The 24,386-nt window shown below is 40.0% G+C and overlaps 2 protein-coding genes across 2 annotated transcripts in view; one reads left to right on the top strand and one right to left on the bottom strand.

Moving 5' to 3' along the window:
* Nucleotides 1-24,386, bottom strand: part of SEMA6D (sema domain, transmembrane domain (TM), and cytoplasmic domain, (semaphorin) 6D) — an 81,883-nt gene that overhangs the window by 49,663 nt on the left and 7,834 nt on the right. The window lies entirely within an intron of this gene.
* On the top strand, nt 3,580-5,863 carry LOC102820550 (10 kDa heat shock protein, mitochondrial-like). Its single transcript, XM_006831869.1, has 2 exons — nt 3,580-3,585; nt 5,588-5,863. Exons 1-2 carry the CDS (start codon nt 3,580-3,582, stop codon nt 5,861-5,863), a joined length of 282 nt encoding a protein of 93 aa, XP_006831932.1.

Consider the following 24,386-nt stretch of genomic DNA (forward strand, 5'->3'; position numbering starts at 1 on the left):
TGGTTCAAACAGACCTTTTGGTCCAGTGCTTATCCTACAGTGCCACACCAGGATTCATTAGGGTGCTTAAACAGTAAGTAGATGAGGAAGATAAGAAAGTAAACAGTAAGGTTCCACCTCTGGAAGTTTTGTCTACTTTTCTTCCCTCCTAACCTTTCTGTCTTTAGCAGTGAATAAAAAAACAGCAAGGGTCAAGTTACCTTCCCTACACCAACTAAGCCCCATGAAATGGACGGGGGAGGAGTGTCAATGCATGAACCCCAAGGAAGGCGTCATGAGATGCTGGCCACTTTGTCTCCACACCTGAGAAGAAACGCCCTCGTACAACACAATAAGGAAACAGACTTGACTGTTCTGCCGGCTCTCCTCATTAGCTGAGTGAACTTGGAAAAACTACTTCACCTTCCATTTGTAAAAAGAAGATACTAATTGGACTTATCATAAATGGTGGTTTAACCTTTTAAACAGGGCCAAGAGCACATAATACGTGTAACAAGTATGAGCTATTGTTACGGTGTGGGGCTGCAGGATTTGCACTGGACTGCTAACCACAAGGTCCACTAACCAACCACTCCATGGAAACCCTACACAAGGTTGTTATGAGTTGAAACTGACTCGAAGGTACTAACAACAACCATTAGTACAGTTCTTCCTATTGAAATGTACTAATTTCCTATAGTATCTCTGTGTTCTCTCTCTACTATGTCTACCGTCTTACAGTGTTCAAACTATTTAGGAAGACCACTTCTGATTTCAGTGTCTTCTCCTATGCCCTAATTTCCCTTTTGTTACTCTTTGGAAAACAGGAGAAGTAAACTTGTTCAATTGATGTTTCTTTTCCTGATACTGGTAATGTTGTTGTTGTTAAGTGTTCTCATAGTGATCCTGTGTAGGGAGGGTTTCCAAGGAATGGCTAGTGAACTCAAACCGCTGACCTTGTGGTTAGCAGCCTAACACATAACCCACTACGCTACCAGAGCTCCGATACTGGTAACAGAAACACCTACATCAACACCCAGCAATCAGGCAGGAGTCTCATAAGCAAGACTATCGGCACATTAGAATTTAAGCGTTCTTGCAGTATACATGCATCAAATATACTTAAGATTATTATTATTTTTTTGAAATGCATTCTTTACTCAGGCCCATCTCTAACAATCTACAATGTTAAAGATCATTAAAAACATGGAGACCTGGCTGGGTTGGGGAGGCCAAGAGACACTGAGCTGAATTCTTTGTTTAGGGAATAGTGTTGTTTTTAGGTATCTTCTAGACAGTTCCGACTCATAGAGAACCTACGGCACAACAGAGCCAAACACTGCCCAGTCCTGAACCACAATTGTTCATGTGAGGAATAGTGGTCTGGATCTAACGCAGAACTCTAGAACTTTACAAAGAAGGAGGAATATTTGTACTATTGTAGTTGTTGTTAAAGTACCATTGAGTCGGTACATAGTGACCCTGTACAGGGTTTCTGAGACTTGTTAATCTTTACGGGATCAGAATGTCTCATCCTTTCCCTGTGAAACAGCTGGTAGTTTCGAACTGCTGACCTTGAGATTGGCAGCCCAATTCATAATCTATGCTACCAGAGTTCCTTTGCAGTCCTGTAAGGTCCTCAAAATCATTTGGTCTGGCCCTGCCAAGGCAACCCAGATCCCGCCATCGCACTGCTGTTATTGTTAGAATCAGTTCTGACTCACGTTGACCCCGTATAGGGTTTCTGAGGAGCGGCTTGTAGGTTTGAACTGCCAACCTTGTGGTTCAAACTGACCTTGTGGTAGAGTGCATTACCCTGCAGTGCCACACCAGAACTCCAGCCATCACTGATGTTGTTGTTGTTGTTAAGTGCCGTCGAGTCGGTTCCGACCCATAGCGACCCTGTACAGGGTTTCCAAGGGTGTAAATCTTTACGGGAGTAGAAAGCCTCATCTTTCTCCCGCGGAGCAGCTGGTAGTTTCGAACCGCTGACCTTAAGGTTGGCGGCCCGATTCGTAACCACTACGCTACCAGAGCTAGGGGTGAGTTAATTAAATGTTTGACCATATGTAGCAGGCTAATTTTTAAGTTGCTAATTTTGTATGGTCTGTGAATGATATTAAAAATTTTGGCAGATAAATGGTTCCCCATCCCTGTCCTAAATAAATAATGGCTATAATTTAAACACTCCATTTTGGAATGGTTTGTAATGCAACTAGATAACTGGTATACTCTACTTGGGGGAGAATTCTTTCCTGGATCCTTTCAGCTACTGTCTGTATCCTGAAATGTTGCTCTCTTTGCTTACTCCTCTTGGTCCAGCTGAAGACTGGAATTAGCTGTCAGAGCTGGCTATGTTGCAGACACACGGAGGCTGGAGTCAGAATGCAGATGCTGTAACAATTCCCCAGTACCAGTCTTTAGATTGTCTTTGTATGTGTCAAGCAGTACAACACTTGTCTCAAAAATGCCTTGTCCCAGTCTCTTAAAAAGTCAGAATGCTTGCTAGTACTCAAAGAAATGTAAATGATATCAATGAGATACGATTTTACACTGGTGAAACTGGTATTTGTTTTGTTTTGTGTAAAGACTATTTAACATTGGTAAGGTTCGTTGAGATGACACTAATAAGTTGTTCTTCTTGGCAGGAGAAATAAATACAACCATGTCAGAAAACAATTCATATAGCACACATACATTTATAATGTAGAAAACATTGAAGCAACTTAATTATCTAACCCTGGAGAAGTAGCTGAGATCAAAGTATATTACACCAATCTCCTGGCACATCATGGAATCATTAAGATGATGATAGTGAACACTAGTAATCCTTAGCTTATAATGTAATACTAAGAATATATAATTCTTTGTTTACTGATGACAACTTTATAAAAACAGATGTTCATGTAGTCAAATACTATAAGGGAATTGTTGTTGTTGATGTTATTAAGTGCTGTCACGTTGGTTCCAACTCATAGCTGTGTAGGGTTTCCAAGGAGCGACTGGTGAGCGTGAACCGCTGGCCATATGGTTCAAACTGACCTTGCAGTCCAATGCATTAATCCACAGTGTCACACCAGAACTACAAGGGAATAGATGAATATGAATAGGAGCTATTTTAAATTGTTGAGTTGTGTGATTTTTTTGTCTTTACATTAAAATAGGAGAGGTGAAGAGATACTCCATTTAAAAAATCATCTTGTACCCAAACAAGCCAGGAATTTTCTTGGTGAAGATAGCATTGCCCTTATGCCAAACAGAACTAATACTAATACTTGGATTCTACTAGCAATGGAAAGGGGCCCTGGTAGTGTAGTGAATTACAATTGGGCTGCTAGCCACATGTCAACAGTTCAAATCTACCAGTCGCTCTGTGGGAGAAAGAAAAGGTTATCTGATCCTGTAAAGATTTACATCCTCGGAAACCCTATACAGGGTCGCTATGAGTCAGAACTGACTCAGTGGCACACCACCACCACCACCACTAAAAATGAGACATGTTTCTTCAAATATATAGCTGATGTCAGATGGTAAATTCTAGAGAACAAGTCCTCTATCTATCACGTTATATGTCATACTTGGGATGTTCCATAAGAGAACATGGAGGTAATTCAAACGTTTCAGTTAAATTAGCATATCATAACTTTGTCTTTGCTTTTCTCTCCATCCAACCTTTTCCTTCCTAGGCTTCCAAAATACAAAGTGCTAAAATAAAATCAGCAACAACAGTCTCTATTTTTAGAGTGAACTTTCATCTGATTTTCATAAATCTATGCCAATTCAAAATCACTGCTGTTCTCTTGGTGCTAGGGATGCAGTGACTGTCTTTTGCATCAAAAACGGAGAATTTCAGTCATGAAGGAGAGAGAAAATGTGGTTTATACTCCTCAGTAACCAACTGTACACCTGCAAATGCAAATGGAAAATGGATGCAAGTGTGTACATACATATTCAAAACAAAAGCCTTTTTATCCAAGTTGTTCAAATTTGGCATGGAAGTCTGTACTGAATTAAATACCACACCAAAATCAAGCCCATTGTTTGAGTCGATTCCTACTTATAGGGACCAGACAGGACATAATAGAACTATCTCACATGGTTTCCCTGGCTGTAATGTTTACAGAAGCTGACTGCTGCATCTTTCTCCTGTGGGACAACTAGAGGGCTCAAACCACTAACCTTCTGTTTAACAGTTGAGTTTTAACCACAGTGCCACCAAGGTTCCTTCAGGTTGAATAGTGTCCCTCCTCCCTGCAATCATTCATGTTCACCAGAAACCTCAGAATGTGACCTTATTTGGATATAAGGTCTTTGCAGATGCCATTAGTTAAAGATCTTGAGATAAAATCATCCAATGATGGTGCTGCCCATCTAAGAAAACGAGAGGACATAGAGAGACAGACACAGAGAAAAAGGCAATGTGAAGATGGAAGGAGAGATAGGAGTGATGTGTTTACAAGACAATGAACCTCAAGGATTCCCGGCAACTGCCAGAAGCTAAGAGAAAGGCGTGAACAATTTCTTTCTTAGAGCCTCCAGAAGGAAGCAACCCTACCCACACCTTGATTTCACACTTCTGTCCTCTTGAACTGCCAAAGAATACATTTCTGTTGTTTTAAGACAAGATTGTGGTAATTTGTTATGGCAGTCCTAAGAAAATAGCCCGTCTCCTTCCTCTAGTCTAAAGACATGCACTTAGGGAAATGAAACTTCAAGCCTCTGAGTATGGGGCTGAATATTAGCCCTGATGGAACACTTGTTAAGTCCTGGGCTAGTAACCAAAAGGTCTGTGTTTTGAATCCAACAGCCACTGCCAAGACCAGGCAATCTGTCCTTATAAAGATTACAGCATAAGAAACCCTATAGGGCAGTTTTCCTCTACCCTATAGGGTCAGGATGGGGTCAGAATTTGGTCGCCAGCATATGACAGGGATAGGAAGGAGAACACTTTCTCTGTCAGCCTTCTTTCCCTTTGCTGGAGTCACGGCCCTGAATTACCAGGATCCAAATACATGGCAATATGAGCTTTAAGTAAACTTCTATTTGGATGCGTAGCTAAACACTAGATGCATGTTTTCATAGACTAATGTCTACAGCTGACTTGTTTACATTTTACTTTGAAGATAAACTGCTGCTAGAACACAAACTACTATTTCAAAATGTGGTCACATTGAGCCATCTTTCTTAGTCATAAAATAAATACCATAGCAGATAAGGATAACTCAGTAATTCTGCTTCTAGTTGTTAGAGCAACAAGAAGTCAGACACAACTATCTCTATGGTTAGTCACTCAAGGCTGATACCAATGTAAACACATCAGTCAGCCAACCATTAGGGGGCTGAAGAAATAGCTTGGGAGCTTAAATGTAAACTCCCATTAGGTTTCAGGGCTTCTAAGTTCAGCATATCACTAGTACACAATAAAACAGGCAAAACCAAAAAACAAGCTACTCTCTACAGAAATAAAATAAAAGTGAAATTTAAATGAGTCAAGTCCCACATTCACATGTGTCGAGCTTCGGGTTGTGGGTCTCCTTCAGGCATAGCGAATGTGGAGTGAGAGTTGCTGAGATCCAAGACTCATGGTAGAACACACATTTAAAAAAAGTTTCTTCTGCTTTTTCATCAAGTATTGGTGGAAAGGAGTGCAGATGAAACTGTAACTAAAGTACTTCCAGAAAAATCTCAAGGAAAAGTTCTGCAAGCAACAGTAGTAGCTGTTGGATGCAGATCTAAAGGAAAGGGTGGAGAGATGCAACCAGTTAGTGTGAAAGTTAGAGATAAAGTTCGTCTTCCAGAATACAGGGGCACCGAAGTCGTTCTAGACAACAAGGATTATTTCTTATTTAGAGATGGTGACATTCTTGGTAAGTATGTCGACTGAAATCAATCACAGTTGAAATGGCATCATGTGAAGCTGTCCGTTCTTACTGAAATTCTGAAATCTTGCATCATGAGTAAATAATTTCCATGACTCTCCTTTATAATAATCTAATGATAGTCAGTGTCTGAAAAACTTAGTTTCACTGTACTAATACAAACGTTTTCAAATAAAAATACAAAAGTCAATGGCTAGGAAAAAAAAAAAAAGAGAAAATCTGTAAATAAATAGACCCTAAATTAGATTACTGTTCAGAGACTAAAAGACAGTATGCTCTCGAAAATACGGAGCAAAAATTATCATTCTGTTACACACACACTCACACAAAAAGCCCCTAAATTATTTGAATTGTTTCAAAGAATCTGCATTAATACCTCTTGATCCGTGTCAAAGTAAAAATTGCTGAATAGTTAAGTGATGAAATGATAGCATTAAGCAACACAGCTTTGATCTTAATTGGCTCCTGGTACCGTGGCTTATGCTGGGGTTGTTTGTGGGTTTTTAACATTAGAGAACGGCTCCCCATCCCTTCTCTTCAACAGCCTGGCAGCAGGCCTGTAAAAGGGAAAGACCGACTTAATGATGCAAATGTTTAATTGGATGATTAGAGGCACTTTGAGTGGTGAATTCTCTTGTGATCTAAAATGTGCTCAAGTAGAAGGTGGCTTCAAGCAGAACTGAAGGTTTATACAAAAACTGATGAGTGCTGAATCTCAGCTCATTGAGAGTTGTCTGTTTTCTTTGAAATGTCTTTTATCATTGCAATTTGCAGGTGACCAAAACTTGACGAAAACCCAGAGTATATCCGAAGTCTATGCCTGCCATTAAACAGCTGCAAGTTTTAATACCGGATTTGTAACTGTGCTCTCAGAGGTGCTAGAATGATGGAATCAGAAAAGCTCTTAGTTCCCACCAGAGTCAATGCAGCCTCGATGGTGAAGACACTCTTCTGAACCTCAGCGAGACCAGGTCTCTATAGAAATAAGTCGTTTGGGCCACCATCAGTATACTGTGGCACCCTTTCTAAAAGTTAACACTGGAGTATCAGACTACACGGATACACCCAAGGTTGGTATTTGATGTCAAGTCACTTCCTACCCATTGAAACTCTGCACAGGGTATCCGAGGAGCGACCGGTGAGTTCAAACTGCGGATCTTGCTGTTCAAACCGACTTTGTAGTCCAATGCATTAGCCCACAGCGCCACCTCACACAGTTTGTTGCTGTTAAGTACTGTGGAGTCAGTTCCCACTCATAGTGACTCTACACAGGGTTTCCGAGGCTGCAAATCTTTATGGGAGCAGAAAGCCTCATCTTTCTCCCGTGGAACGGCTGGTCATTTCGAACTGCCGACCTTGAGTTTAGCAGCCCGATTCGTAACCACTATGCACCCAGAGCTCTTTATGAACTGTTAGTTTAGTAAGCTAAAAGTCCAAGTTTAGAGTACTGGCTCTATGGAGGCCTTTCTCTTTGACCGCTATGGGGAGTGGTCATTGTCTCCTTTCCGCATCTGTAGCCCAAGTATTCCTTGGAGATCGCCATATACCTTGGCATCCATCATCCCTAGGATCTAGGAGCTTTACAGTGCCCGGGACCCCAGTCCTAAAGGATGCACTCCATTCCTGACTCTTCTATCTTGGTGGCAGTAAGTTCCACTGAGCTCTGCCTAAGTCTGTCTCCTTATATCTCTTGTAAGATAAAAGGTGTTGCACAGCCTTGGGAATCTCTCATAAATCAGAGCAGGGTGATCGTGAGTTTCAAGTTGGTATATCCTACCCTTGATCCTCTTATTGGTTTATCACGTTGAATCACATCATTGGGGATAACTGCATCTCAACTGCCAAACCATTGACAATCCTGACAAAGTTAAGTTGACACAGTCTTATCTATCACAGTAGTCCAGTGCTTAATCATTTGTGCCACCCACAGACTTCTAATTATTTTATCACCTCTCAATACATCAAATTTCTAGGGCTGAAAATTAGAGATCATTTTCACAGATGCCAATATTTGCACATGAGAGTTTTAAGGTCTTGAATACAGATTTTTTGTTGTTGTTTGTTTTTTTATGTGTGGCAAAAGTACCAGAGTGAGTTAGTCTCTGGGAAATTAGCATAAAATCTATAGAAATGACTATGAGCAAAATAATGCCTGGATCAGCTAATTTGAATTTTTGTTTTAAAATGATCAAATGGCACGTAGGTCTAGTCTAAAAGTCAACGGTTTCTGCTATGTTGACCACGCATCACAACCTTGCAAGAAAGGTCTTCACTTCATTTCGGGGTGGGGGTGGGAATCATAATACTAATTTCTGGTTTTGAAGGTATGATCACCATAGTTATACTCCAAACCAGGCTTGGTAGCATTTTACACTTATGTCTTAGCCTACTAACGTGAACATTACCAGAAGTAACAATGGAGACCATGCTTTAGTTTACAGGTGAGAAAAACAAAACCCAGAGAAATGAAGTGACTGATACAGTGAGAACTCAGACTCAGAGGTTGTGACTCTTCCCCCATCTTTCGCCTACTGAGTTTCTGACTATCTGCTCAGATAGATACAGAATAAATGCCATTGTTGAAAAGGTGCCATTAGGACTGGCTATATGATTTGTAAATACCAATACAAAATGAAATTGTGGAGCTCCTTGTCAAATATTCAGGATTTCAAGATGGTGATAGCAGGGCATTCTAAGTGGAGAGCTAGGTGACTACACGGGCCACATGTTCACGATGAGCTGGGTACAGTTATTTACTGGACTCTGACTCTTTGAACATACTCAGAAATGATCATAGGTCCCTGAGTGAAGGAATGCATCCAGATAATTACTACAAAGACTTGAGCTTCACTTACATTAAAATGGATAACTCACCAGAGTACTTGGTCCACTATTTATGTCATAATTCATAGTATGAAAATGCTACACAAAAATGTTTCCCAGATATCACAAATAAGTTTTCCGAATGATGTCCAACCCTGGAGCATCAATGTATCCAAATGGTGGCATTACTGGGTTTTTATGTGCTCAAGAAATGCTAACTCTAACTAGAATTGTTACTGTATTTTTGTCTCTTTAATACATTCAGATGTAGCCATCATATGTGTGCTTTTGGGAACCTAAATTCTACATATAAGTACAAGGGGTTTTAAAAAAATCCATTATCTTTTCATTCTATTTTTTCAGGAAATTTTTGGAGCTCCTTCATAGATTTCATACATTGCATTTAATGAAGGCAGCCTTCATTAAAAATAAAAAACAAACAACCAGCAGTAATAGAAATCAAACGACTATAATTTATTGAACTCATCTCAGAAAAGAGTCTGGATGTTGCACTGTAGGATAAACACTGGACTGCTAACTGCAAGGTCTGTGGTTCAAACCTACCAACTGCTCTTCAGAAACATTACATGTGTTTGAATTGGAACTGATAGGACAACACTTAACAACAATATATTACAAAGGAGCCCAGGTGGCAAACTGGTTAAGCACTCAGATGCTAACCAAAAGGTCAGCAGTTCTAACCCACCAGTTGCTCTATGGCATAAATATATCTCACAGATAGTCTTATCTTTATGGAAGTCTGCTTTCATAAAGATTACAGCCTTGTAAACCCTGTGGGTCAGATCTACGCTATCCTACAGTGTAGCTATGAGACAGAATCCACCACTCATCTGTCAGTTTGTCAGACTGTGGTGGCCTGTATGTTACTACGATGCTGTAAGCTATGCCACCGGTATATTAAAAATCAGCACAGTCATTCATAGTGGACAGGTTTCAGTTGAGCTTCCAGAATAAGACAGACTAGTATGGCGAAGAAGCTGACAACTTATAAATGTTTAGCCACTGAAACCTTAGGAATAGCAGTTGATCAGAGCATCAGAATATTGATTATTGAAACATTATGAATAGCACCAGAACATTGTCAGATATAGTGCTAGAAGATGAGGCTCCCCAAGTTGGAAGGCACTCAAAATGCGACTGGGGAAGAGCTGCCTCATCCAAGTAGAGGTGATTGTGATGATACAAATAGAGTAAAGCTTTGGTTCATTCATTAGCTGATGGGGCACAACTCAAAATGAGGAGAAACAGCTGTAAATATCCACTAATAACTGAAACATGGATCGTACAAAATATGAAAGTAGGAAAATTGGAAGTTGTCAAAAATAAAATGGAACACACAAAGATCAATATCCTAAGCATTAGTGAGCTGAAATGGACTGGTATTGGCCACTTGAATCTGGTATTCATATGGTTTATTATGGTGGGAATGACAATTTGAAGAGGAATGGTGTCACATTCATCATCAAAAAGAACATTTCAAGATAATATGTCGGTAATAGGATAATATCCATACTCCTACAAGGAAGATTAGTCAATACCACTATTAATAAAATTTACACACAAATCACTAAAGCTAGTGATGATGAAATTGAAGAATTCTATCTACTTTGTCAGTTTGAAATCAATCAAACATGCAATTAAGATGTATTGACAATTACTGGTGATTGGAATTTGAAGATTGGAAATGAAGAGGATAGGTCATTAGTTGGAAAATATGGTCTTGGTGATAGAATTGATGCTGGAGATGACATGATACAATTTTGCAAAATCAATGACTTCATTACAAATACCTTTTTAAACAAGATAAAAGACAACTATAAACATGGACCTTACCCGATGGAATACACAGAAATCAAATTGACTACATCTGTGGGAAGAGATGATGGAAAGTCCCATATAACCAGTCAAACAAAACCAAAGGCAGACTGTGGAAGAGAACATAAGTCGCTTATATGCAAGTTCAGGTTGAAGCTGAAGGAAATTAAAACATATCTTACCTGAATTTAGAGATTAGTCTCAAGAACAGATTTGAAGCATTAGACACTAATGACTGGAGACTAGAAGAGGTCTAAGATTGGAAGAAAGCAAAAGGTCATTAAGAAGACAATATACTGGAAGAACATCATACTGGAAGAAAGCAAAAAGTCATTAAGAAGACAATAAAGAAGAAAAAGACCAAAATGGATTGTCAGAAGAGACTCTGAAACTTGCTCTCAGTGTAGAGATGCTAAAGTAAATGGAAGAAATAATAAGGTATAGAACATTTCAAAGGGCAGCACAAGAAGGCCAAGTCAAACATTATAATTAAATGTGCAAAGACCTGGAGTGAAAAAACTAAAAGGAAAGAACATGCTTAGCATTTCTTTAGCTGAAAGAACTTAATAAAAATTCAAGCCTCAACTTGAAATATTGAAGGATTCTATGGGCAAAATATTGAAAGATATAGAAAGCATCAAAAGAAGAGGGAAGAAAAAAAGAAGCAAGGAATACAGAGATACCGTGCCAAAAGAAATGGTCGATGCTAAACCATTTCAAGAGGTAGCATATGACCAAGAGGAAGACGTCATTGCCATAAAAACACTGGCAAAGAACAAGGCTGTAGGAATTGATGGAATACAAATGGAAATCTTTCAACAATCTGGTGTAGCCCTGGAGGCCTTCACTCATCTATGCCAAGAAATTGGGCCAACTGATTGGAAGAGAGTCATATTTGTGCCCATTCCAAAAAAGGTGACCAAATGGAGTACAGAAATCATTAGACAATATCATTAATATTACATGCAAGTAAAATTTTGCTAAAGATAATTCAAAATCAGTTGAAACAGTACATTGACAGGGAATTGCCAGACATTTAAGCTGGATTCAGATGAGGACGGAGAATGAGAGGTATCATTCCTGATGTCAGACGGATCTTGGCTGAAAGCGGAGAATACTTGAAAGATGTTTACTTGTGCTTTATTGACTATGCAAAGGCTTTTGAGTGTGTGGATCGTGACAAGCATTTCAGACAATGAGTATTCCAGAGCACTTAACTGCGTATGAAGAACCTGTACGTAAGACCAAGAAGCATCTGTTTGAACAGAACAAGGAGACACTGAATGGTTTAAAATTGGGAAGGTGTGTGCCAGGGTTGTATGCTTTCACCATACTTATTTAATCTGTATGCTAAGCCAATAATCTGAGAAGCTAGAGTATAAAAAGAAGAATGTGTCCTCAGGATTGGAGGAAGACTCATTAAAAACCTGTGATATGCAGATGATTCAACTTTGCTTGCTAAAAGCAAAGAGGACTTAAAATACTTACTGATAAAGATCAAAGACCACAACCTTCAGTATAAGTTACATCTCAATGTAAAGAAAAACAAAAATCGTCCCCATTGGAGCAATAAATAACAGTATGATCAATGGAGAAATGACTGAAGTCAAATAATTCCTTTTGCTTGGATCTACCATCAACACTCAAGAAAACAGCAGACAAGAAATCAATGATGTATTATTACACAAATCTGCACAAGACCTCTTCAAAATGTTGAAGAGCAAAGATGTCCGTTTGAGGACTAAGGTGTGACTGATCCAAGCCATGGTATTTTCAACTGTCTCCTATGTATGTGAGTTAGACAATGAATAAGGAAGACTGTAGATGTGTTTTTGCATTTGAGTTTTGGTGCTAGAGAATAATACTAAAAGCACCATGGCCTGCCAGAAGAACACACAAATCTGTGTTGGGAGAAGCACAACCAGAATGCTTCTTAGAAGTCAGAATGGCAAACTTCATCTCTTATACTTTAGACATATTATCAGGAAGGACCAGTCCCTGGAGAAAGACATCATGCTTGGTAAAGTGGAGGGTCACTGAAAACAAGGAAGACCTACCCCCCACACACACACACTGAGATGGATTGGCACAGTGGCAGCAGCAATGGGCTGAAGCATAATGACAATTGTGAGAATGGCGCAGGAAAGGGCCGTGTTTTGTTCTGTTGTGCATATGGTCACTATGAGTCGGAACTGACTGGAAGTCATCTAACAAAGAGTCAGAATTGCCTGGGCAGCAGTCGGTCATGGTGTCAGTTACTATGTGAAATGTTTTGCTGCATCAGAATTTCAACTCAGAACTATTTGGACTCATGGAGACTCAGGAAAGAAAGTTATGCAGGCTGGAAACACACTGAACAGCAGAACAAAGGCTATTGTTTGCTTTTATGGAAACAGCATTTTATTTAATAAAGCTTGAATGAAGCTTCATGTTGGTGAACAAAACTGCAACCATAAAACACAGGAAAGAGAAATGTCAGATATGGCCAATTCTGGTAATTAACTTTTATACTTACTGCAAAAGCAGATTAGCTGTACAATGTGCATTATAGGAGGGCTTCCTCACCCATGTTTTATGGTGCCGCAGAACTGATATATTGCATTACTGTCCCAGGTAAGGAGGTTAAACAGTACCCAGTGAAGGGGCCTCAGAGCCGGGCAAAGGTTCCACTCATGTAGCCAACAATATATTTCATTATGTGGCTGGAAAGATAAAAAAAAAAATGGGTAGCGTCCTTTATAGACAGATGATTTATAATATGCAATAGGAACACATGAAAACTTTTCACTTTCGAGCTTCAAGGGTTAATGGCTTTTGAAGTAGGAATCATGAGAAAATGTGAATTTATAATCCTGAAACATCTTACAGAGTTGAAAAGAATAGAGTTAACATTTCTGTCTCTCCCTCTCAAGAGATAAAAGTACCTTCATAATTATGGCTTGTATTTATTATGATGTTTCAAAGTATTAATCTGGCAGGGGTGTCTTATTTCTTATTTAAGACAAGCTACAGTAAAAAAGAAAGAAAAAAGAAACACGGAAGTCTAGTGAAGGCAAACAATTTCACATACTCTGACCACTTTGTTTCATTGTCCTCTGACACCATGGCTCTTATATTTTTGATTGCCTAATTAAATGCATACCCTGCTCCAGGTGTGCAAAATGTTTCAATGACTGCAGAGAAATATTCCAGGCTAAACATCAAACTTTTATTGCTTAAAAGTGCTCATAAATGTGCTTAGTAATACATGCTATAGGACTGTCGTCAAATGGATTCCAACCCATAGTGACCCTAGAAGACAGAATATAGGGTTTCTGAGGATGTAAATCTTTATGGGAGCAGACCGTCTCATCTTTCACCAGTGGAATGGCTGGTGGGTTCGAACTGCCAGACTTTCAGTTAGCAACCCAATATTTAACTCCCTGTGCCACTAAGACTCCTCAAGCACATACGCTGTTGTTGTTAGTAAGCACTGTCAAGTCAGTTCCTAGCTAGGGCACCCCTATATATAGTCTCCAAGAAGCGGCTGGTGGGTTTGAACTGTGGACCTTCCTGTCAGCGCCATAACAGGGCTCCTTTATGCATATGTTGTTGTTGGTGGTGGTAAGTGCCACTGAGTCAGTTCCAACCCACAGTGACCCTTTATAGGGTTTCCAAGGAGCAAATGTTGAGTTTGAACTGCCGACCTTCCAGTTCAAACCAACTTTGTGGTTGAGCACTTATCCTACAGTGTCACACGAGGACTCCTCATGCATGAATGTATGCATGAATACAAATACAATACTTTATAACAAAATGCATCCACTGAGAAGCAATTCATGGCCGAATTCAATTGCCATGGTCCCATCTCCCTGCTGACATAGTCCTGTGACATAGGCCTGTCCAAGAAGACTGAGAAGAAGTCTGTTACTAGGTCTGTTTAGAAGAGTTGTCTCTTGATCTGCTGGATTTTCATCTGGAATGTGCCAGTCTTATTGGGAACATAAAAAAGTCTACAAAGGACAAACTTGACAAGCTAGAAAGGCAATGAAGAAACATAGAAAACACTTGAGTCTTTGATCATATTTGATCTGTGTGTGCGTCTCTCTCTCTCTCACTGTCTCTCAGCTGGTAAAATCAGTGCCTTGCCCATAGGTATCTAGCTAGCTAATAGTCAAGCTGGAAGTTGTTGTTGGTGCAAACAGTTAAAGTATTTGGCTGTTAACTGAATGGTTGACAGTTCAAGTCCACCAGAGATGCCTTGAAAGAAAGCCTTCACTATTCATTTGTGAACAGTTAGTCATTGCAAGTCCTATAGGGCACAGTTCTCCTCTAATGCACATGGGGGAACCATGAGTTAGAATCAACTCTATGGCAACTCTCTATAATAGTTCAGATAAGGATCAATTTCTGGACTTCCAGATTGGTGTTCTGAATTGTTCCTCAGACTGCTCTGACAGCCTTTTCATTGTTGGGTACACACGTTGAACTTTAAAATTACATTAAACCTCAGAGAAAGGCTAACTGGGTGACTAAAAGAAAAAAGAGAGGGGGAAGAGAAATAGTGGGTTAAGGGAGTGAGACAGGGAGGCAAAGATTGCTTGAGAACTGTCTACAGTTCTTTGGAGATGTCCTGGTTGACCTCTGAGAACATCAAGACTTGAAAAGTGAAGATGGTTTTGACTATCAGTGGATGGAGCAAAACAGTCTCATGTAAGGAACCCCATTCAATTAGTCATTTTAATAGTGTCCGAGTCAGCAAAGGCTGACCCAGTTTCCATGCCATCTTTCGTCAGCCGTCCTTTACTACACTGGAAATCCCACTAAAATACTTTTGGACAGTTCTCCAAGACATACTTTCTCTGGTCCCCCAAACTCTCCTTATTCATTCAGTCACCTAATGAAAGAAAGCTGGATTCAGAGACTAAATTTCATTAATCGGGTGAATAAGATTCAGAAAAAATAAATGAATGACTACTATATGTGTATGCTTATAGTACCAGGCAGGAAACAAACATCAGTAAAGAGTAATTTCTGTTGTTACTATTATGATCATTATATTTAAAAGCCCTCAACTGATTATTCTAACAGTCCTCTCCTTCCCACTTACGTTCTATAATTTTATTAGGATTTGAGGAAGTTTATAGTGAGTGGTTCATAAGGTCGCTATCAGTCAGAACTGACTCATGGCAACAGGTTTGGCTTTTGTTTTTTACATAGTGAGCAGAAAGAGCCTTGGTGACACAGTGCTTAAAGCACTCATCTGCCAACAAAAAGGTCTGTGTTCAAATCCATCAGCTGCTCCATGGGAGAAAGATAAGGCAGTCTTTTTCTGTAAAAATTTATAGCCTTCAAAACTTTACAGGGTTGTTTTGTTTTTGTTGTTAAGTGCCACTGTATCGGTTCTGACTCATAGCGACCCTGTATAGGGTTTCCAAGGAGCCACTGGTGGGGTCTGAAGTGCCACCCTTGTGGTTCACAGTCCAGTGTTGATCTTATAGTATCATTCTGTCCAGTAAGGTCACTATTGACTTTGGTCGCTATTGGAATTGACTCTATAGCAATAGGTTTGTTTTTTTGGTTTATAGTTAATGGGAGTCCTGGTGTAGTGCAGTGGGTTAATGCACTGGACTGCAAGGTCAGTTTGAACCACAAGGTCAGTAGTTCAAGCTCACCAGCTACTTACTCCTTGGAAACCCTATATAAGGTCACCATGAGTTGGAACCAAGTCAACGGCACTTAACAACAACTACAACAGTGAGTGGTTAAGATTTAGGGTTTTGAAGTCAGACAGGCTTGAGTGCAAATTCTAATTGTCACTGTGTGTTCCTAGCAATGTACTAAATTGTGGTAGGCAGAATAATGCTTCCCTCCCTACCAAAAAAAGATATCCACACCATAATACCCGGACCCTGTGGATATGCTACTTTACCTGGCAGAAGGGATTTTGTAGATATGATTAATAAAGATTTAGATTATCTTGGATTATACAGATGGGCCCAAAGTAATCAAAAAGATCCTTAAAAGATGAAAGAGGGTCACAGAAGAGTCACCAAAGGAAATATGATAAAGGAAGCAGAAATGTGTGTTATGCCACTGACAGTTCTATAGACAGAAGAAAGGGCTACAAGTCCGGAAATGCAGATGGCTTCTAGAAGCAAGTAAAGCAAGGAATTTGATTCTCTCCTAGAACCTCCAAAAGGAAGACAATCTTGCTGACACCTTGATTTTAGCCCATTTCAGACTTCTAACCTCCTCCAGAAATTTAAGATTACAAATTTGCAATATTTTACGTCACTAAACTTGTGGTAATGCATTATAGCAACAATAGGAAACTAATTGATGCTTCTTGCACATCTGTATCCTGACCTATAAAATCGGAACTCAAAAGTATATGCCTTTAAGGGCTGATATGACGACTGTGTGAGAGAATATAAACAAAGCATTTCAGTGCTTGGCACAGATTAAGGACTCAATAAATTTTACTGTCATTATACGTATGATATCATCAAACAAAGTATATATTTGTATACTGTGTGATTGCAATAAACAGCAATTCCATAAAGCATAAATCATTGTATCAACATGATACTTTATATCTAAGCAGCACTTAATCTGGTTTTTAAAGAACACCTTCATCCATGTTGTCTTATTTGATGCTTATGATCACTGTTCTGAGAAGGTGGGGCATCTGCCAAGGAAGAGACTGAACTTCAGAGGGGACAGTGCTTTATCTAGGTCACTTAAAACATTTTGTGGTCAAGGCTTGCATTCAGGTTTTTCATCATTTGTTCTTAGAAATGCACATATCCAATGAGTAGACTCTTAATAAGCAAAACAAAACCCACTCACACTGAGTCAACCCTGTAAGACAGAGTAGAACTGCTCATTAGGAGTCCTAAGACTATAAATCTTTACAGGAGGTGACAGCCTCATCTTTCTCCTTGGAGAAGCTGCTGGATTTGAACCACTGATATTGCTGTTAACAAACAGCCCAATGCTTAACTCATGGGCCACCAGATCTCCTTAGAATCTTAATATAAAACAAAATGTTCAAGTCAAATGATGATGGAGTTGTTCATCTCCAAAAAGACTATTTTTTGTGTGATCTCAGCCCGTGGAGATCTCTGCCAGGACCTCCAGCCGCTTTTCCAAGAGCAGTCTGAGTACTCTCCCTAATGCATTTAGTCAATTGTGCAAAGCACAAGGGGAAAACTTCCATTCTGACCACAGCGGGCAATCACCTTATGCCCTGAAGCATGAAGTTTGATTACCCTTATCTCAGTTTATCATTAAATCAAAAACTGTTGCTATGAATACTGGCCCAGGACTCCATTTATGAAATGATATAGGCCAGTTAACAGAAATAAGTGAGTGCCCTTTTTCTTTCTTAATTTCTATTCACTGTGAAGATCTTTGGCACACTGGAAGAAAAAAAAGGAAAAAAAAAAAACAACCTCTTTATCTGGGAGCAGATGTTATTACTTTCTCCACTCTTTCATGAGCTACCTGGGATGTCTCCCGTTCATAACCATTCTCTGTTCTGTAAGGCAAGAGATCTCAGAGCTATTAAGTGGTGTTTGAACGAGCACCAAAGTCTTGAACTTTACCTGGACTAGAATCTGCATTTTAACAAGATGCCAGAGGATTGGCAGGCATATTGATGTCTGAGAATCCTGGGCTACATACACTACAGCATCTAGGTGTGTGGTTAAGGATCAGCTGACATCTTTAACAACCTGAGGTGTTTCTTAAAAGAGGCAAATTCCTGAGTCCCAGTCCAGACACAGCAAAGCTTTGAGTCCAGGGTTATGGGAATCTGTATTCTAACCCATGTAATTCTGATTGTTTTAAACTTTGAGAACAGCAGTGAGGTGATGAAAAGGATGGTCTAGGAGAGTGTCTGCATTTTGATGGCATTACTCAGGTTTTATCAGTGCAAGAGTCCCCAGCATAGATAGCACACACCACATATCTGCATTTTTCCTGAGACACAAACCAATAGAGAAAGCTAGATTTCTGATATCACAATTCTGAGCTATCAGCATCTGGGTCAGAGATCTTCAACTCAGGATTAACATCTGGATTAAGCCTCTAGGCTAATGGACTCCTCCTGCCAAATTCTCCTTTCCAATCTGGCTGGCTCTGTAGCAAGTATAGTGGGTGGGGTTGGGGAACTGGCTTCATGGTTTATATATCCATTCAAGGAATAAGACAAAGTCGCATATGAAAAGACAGCACAGCCAAACAGCTTAGAGTACAGGCGCTGCAGCCAGGCTGCGTTTATTTTTATTTAACTGACACTGAGATATATATATGTATACATATATATATATATACATACATATATATAACTGGCTGCTGCTTGGAAATCCTACACATGGTTGCTATGAGTCAGAACCAACTCGACGGCACTTTAACAACTATATATAAAATTATATATGTATTTTTTTCTATATTTCTTTTTTCTACATAGTTGTTATTAGTATATATATATATTGTTGTTGGAGTCCTAGTGTGGTGCTGTGGTGCACTAGATTGCAAGGTTGGCAGTTTAAGCTCACCTGCTGCTCCTTGGAAACCCTACACAGGGTTGCGATGAGTCAGAACCAACTTGACGGCACCTAACAACAACAAACATGTATATACACACTCACACTCATTACATGCTATGCACTATTCTCAAATAATAATCCAATTGTGTCTCATGAGGTGGGTACTACCATCATCATCCACTTTTTATATAGGAAAACTCTGGCCCAGAGAGGTTTAGTAATGTCCTCAAGATCACACAGCTCACTAGTTACACAGCTATGGCAGGCTGGCTCTTGCTATGCTGCCGGTCATGGATCCAAGTCCCCTCATGCTAAGTACTCACTATCTGTTTGACCTTGGGTGAATTACTTATCCTTCTCTGTGCCTCAGTTACACCTCATGTTTATTTTAAATAATAGTACCGGTCTGATGAATGATTTAGTATACATGCATAGTAAGCTCTTGATAGATATGAGCTCTTAGTTAGCTACTAGTAGTATACACTCAGAGGTAGCCTGAGGATTAGATAACTAAAGTGCAAGACATAATAAGCATGAAGTAAACACTAGCGGGCTGCCATTATTAGCCAAGTTGAGCCAGGCTGGCTTATTTTAGGTTCTGTCTGGAAGACAAGTATGTGCCATCCAAGGAGGAGACAGCCTGCCCTTCACTTCAACAAGTGACTGGGTAGCAGCCAGACCAATTAGGAAACTCAACAGGTTCTTTTGCTTCACATCACTGGTATATTCCTGAAAAGATCCCTGTATTGAATTTGTATATGCCTTAATTCTTTTTCCCTAATGACCTACTTTATAATTTCTGATCGATCATTAATTGGCAGTGATTCTTCAGATTTAAGATTCATCCTAAAACAGTCTGTCATGTAACTATTGACTTGTAAAAGACTTAAATATACCGAGGAAAATTGAACCACTGGAGCAATTACATAGCAAAGTGATTGCCTTGATTATTCTGTAAGAAAACTATTTTTGTCTTATTTTCCCTTTATTATGAGTTCTAGTAAACATACTGTGATGCAGCAAATTATTTAAATTCATATAATATGACTTTTTCCTGGTGGGTCTGAGTAAAAGAAGGTGGGGGGCGTTACTGATGGATTATATGATTCCGTTGTGAGTGATTGTTAACAGGGCTAATCGTGATTGGTAATTTTGCCATCTTGCTGGTTATAAAATGAGACATCTCAGAAGCAGATGGGAAATCTCACTACCATAAAAGAAGAGTCAGGGGTAGAAGATGCCATTTGGACCCAGAGATCCCTGCACATTGAACCTCCTCAACCAAGAAACAGAAGCACGTGACACTGGAGGAAGGGCAGAGGAGAAGCAGCAACAGAACCAAGAGCCAGAGCGCAAGACTGAGTGATGGACTTCCCAGCACGAAATAACTTTGTGCAGGAGGCTTGCTTGCAGAATGGGGCGCCTCCAAGCACTTCATTGGGGAACCAAGTGCCTTTGGGCTGAGGCTCATGGAGGAGTGGTGTGCCCTGTGGTATTTATCAGCAGCCCTACAAGAGCTTTGTGGCATGGCCCTGGCAGAGAGGCCTGCCTGAGGAAATGGCTGAGGAGAGGCTGTACTATCTACAAGAGCTATGCCCTGAGCATTTCTAATCCTGAATTGTAACCTCTGAACTTCTCCAATAGACCCTATAACTGTGAGTCATGTGTGGCAATTGCATTGAATTATTAACTCCAGCATGAGAGTGCCATAGGAGGAATGGCTGGTGACATTTTTTTGCACATCTTTGTACTATACAGAGCTTCAGACATTTCCTCCCATAAATCTTATCACCTGCTTTACTGTCAGGAAAGGTGTGGGCAGGGCTGTATGCTGACAAATATCTGAGAAGTTGTATTATGGAAAGAAGAACATGGCATCAGGATTGGAGGAAGACTCATCAACAACTATGATATGCAGATAATACAATTACTTGCTGAAAGGGAAGAGAGCTTAAAACATTTACTGATGAAGATGAAAGACAACATCCTTCAGTATGGATTGCTCCACAATATAGAGAAACAAAAATCCTCACCACCGAGCCAATAAATAACATCATGATAAACGGAGAAAAGAGTAAAGTTGTCAACAACTTCATTTTGCTTACATCCACAATCAACACTCATGGAAGCAGCAGTCAAGATCTCAAACAATGTGTTGCATTAGGCAATACTACTGCACAAGACTTCTTTGACGTGCTTAAGAACAAAGGTGTCAGTTTGAGGCCTAAGGTGAGCCTGACCTAAGTCATGATATTTTCAGTCACCTCATATTCATGTGAAAGTTGGACAATGAATAAGGAAGACCATAGAAGAAGTGATGCATTTGAGTTACAGTGCTGGAGAAGAATATTGAGAGTACCATGGACACATAAACAATTCTGTGTGGGAAGAAGTTCAGCCAGAATGTTCCTTAGAAACCAGGATACTAAAACTTTATCTCTCATACTTTGGATATGTGATTAAGAGGGGCCACTTCCTGAAAAAGGACATCATGATTGGTAAAATGGAAATAAAAAAGGGTCAGCGAAAAAGAGGTAGAACACCAAGGAGACATATTGACACAATGGCTTCAGCAATGGGCTCAAACGTAACAGCAATTGTGAGGATGGGACAGGACCAGGTAGTGTATCGGAAACAACAACAACAGTGGCTAAACTGAACCCTTGGCTGATTACATTTATGTACTCAAGATGTTAATTCTAAGGACTCATGATGGCTTGGAAACTCCCATGCACTAATAGTCCAGCTTGCGTTAGAGATGGGCAAGGGGATTGTCTAGGAGGTGGTGCTTCGAAGGTGAAAAAGTGGGAGGCTAGTTGATAGCAGCGTGGGGTTATCATAAAAGTTCAGACTCAGAAAGAGGTGTTGAATCACCTCAAGAACTCTCAAGGATGGAGCTTCCCAAAAGGCAGCATAGGGAACTTTACAACTTATTGGTCACCACTGTTATTCCCACTCTCTAATAGGAAAGACTTCCATAGCTCAGTGAAACACTCGTGAAAACGGTGTCTGCAATGCAATACACAGTTAAACACAATCAACACATTATTATATTTGCAACCATCTTCTTTGTGTTATGTGAAATGAGGGATATCATCGCTGATGTCTGATAAATCCTAGCAAAAAGTAGAGAATACCAGAAAAAAGGGTTACCTGTGTTTTATTGACTGTACAAAGGCATTTGACTATTTGACTGTGTGAATCATAACAAACTATGGATAATATTGCAAAGAATGGGAATTCCAAAAGACTTCATGTGCTCATGCAGAACCTGTACACAGACTTAGAAGCAGTCATTCAAACAGAACTGAGATATGGCAAGGTTTAAAATCAGGAAAGGTGCACGTCAGCATGGTAACAATTCACCATACTTATTCAATCTATATGCTGGGCAAATAATCTGAGAATCTGATCTATATAAATAAGAACATAGAATCAAGATTGGCAGAAGACTCAATAGTGTTGTTGTTGTTGTTAAGTACCATCGAGTCAGTTCCAACTCATAGCAACCCTACCAAGGATATCTGAGGAGCAGATGGTGAGTCTGAACCACTGACCTTGCTGTTCAAACAGACCTTGCAGTCCAGCACATTAACCTGCAGCACCACATCAGAACTCCTCAACAACCTGCAATATTCAAAATATGACAGAACAATGAGGGGTGCCTCAAGGAGGAAGGCTATTTCTAAAGCTACTGGTTGATGGACCTCACTCACTGTGATTCTCGTTTAATTACCTGCTGAAAGAGAAGAAGACTAGAAGCACTTACTGATGAAGATCAAAGATCACAGTCTTCAGTATAGGTTGCACTTCAATGTAAAGAAAACAAAAATCCTCACAACTGGACCAATAAAAAACATCCTGGACCAAAAAAAAAAAAAGATCGAGGAAGATTTCATTGTATTTGGATCCACAATCAACACTCATGGAAACAGCAGTCAAGAAATCAAAGAACATAGTGCATTGGACAAATCTGTTGCAAAAGACCTCTTTAAAGCGTTCAAGAGTAAAAATGTCACTTGGCAGACTAAGATGCTCCTAATCCAAGTCATGGTATTTCCAATCACCTCATATGCATATTAAAGCTGGACAATGAATAAAGAAGACTGGAGAAGAATTGATGCAATTGAATTGTGGTGTTGGCAAAGAAGATTGAAAGTACCATGGACTGCCAGAACAAAAAATACAGCCAGGATGCCTCTTCGAAACAAGGAGAGTGAGACTTCAACTCATGTAATTTATTTGGGCATGCAATCAGGACACACCAGAGTCCTGGTGTGGCGTGTGGGTTAATGCGTCAGACTGCAAAATCATTTAAACTGCAAGGTCAGTGGTTCAAGCTCACCAGCTGCTCCTTGGAAATCCTATACAGGGTCGCTATGGGTTGGAATCAACTTGACGGCACTTAACCACAACATGAGGACACACCAGAGTCCTGGTGTGGCGCTGTGGGCTAATGCGCCAGACTGCAAATCCGTTTGAACTGCAAGGTTGGCAGTTCAAGCTCACCAGCCACTCCTCAGAAACCTTATACACAGTCTCTGTGGATCTTAACAACAACAACATGGAACTTAACAACAACAACAACATGAGTCCCTGGAAAAGAACATCACACTTGGTGAAGTAGTGGGTCAGCAAAAAAGAGGAAGACTCTCACAGTGGCTACAACCATGGGCTCAAACCTATCAGTTGTGAGGTGGCCAGGACTGGCAGAGTTTCATTCTGTTGTGCATCAGGTCGCTACTGACTCAAGGTCACCCAACAACATTATGTGTCATTCACCCTGCTAATTTACAGTGGTGAACACTCAATGTAACATCATGGAGCCTGTAGTCAAATACACATCTGTAATCGAATTTGTGAAATGCTCACATGTCAATACTATCTTTTTGACTTCTTGTGTCCACATCCCTCTCTTGTTGCCATTGGTTGCCAACTCATGGCAACCACTTACTCATGGGGATTCCATGCATAACAGAATTGGACTGTTGTGATCCATAATATTTTCATCGACTGGTTTTTGGAAGCAGATGACCAGCCATTTCTTCCTTGTCTTTCTTGGTCTAGAAGAGCTGATGAACTGTGCTCTACCTCATAGTAGTATACAAGCCACCAATAAAGGGATCCTCAGCTGTGTGTGAGTTACAGTCCCCAGAAATCAGACCTGGACCTTCTACATGGAGGAGAGAATTCTACAACTGAACCAATGTTCCCCCATCTCCTTTTGCTCCTCTAAAAAAACCCATATATGTATGCAGTTTATTCTTTTTATGTGACATTTCAGGATAATACACTGTACCACAAGGTCAGTTTGAGCCATAAGGTCAGCGGTTCA

This window comes from Chrysochloris asiatica, unplaced genomic scaffold (genome assembly GCF_000296735.1).
Source record: "Chrysochloris asiatica unplaced genomic scaffold, ChrAsi1.0 scaffold00004, whole genome shotgun sequence".
NCBI classification, from domain to species: domain Eukaryota; kingdom Metazoa; phylum Chordata; class Mammalia; order Afrosoricida; family Chrysochloridae; genus Chrysochloris; species Chrysochloris asiatica.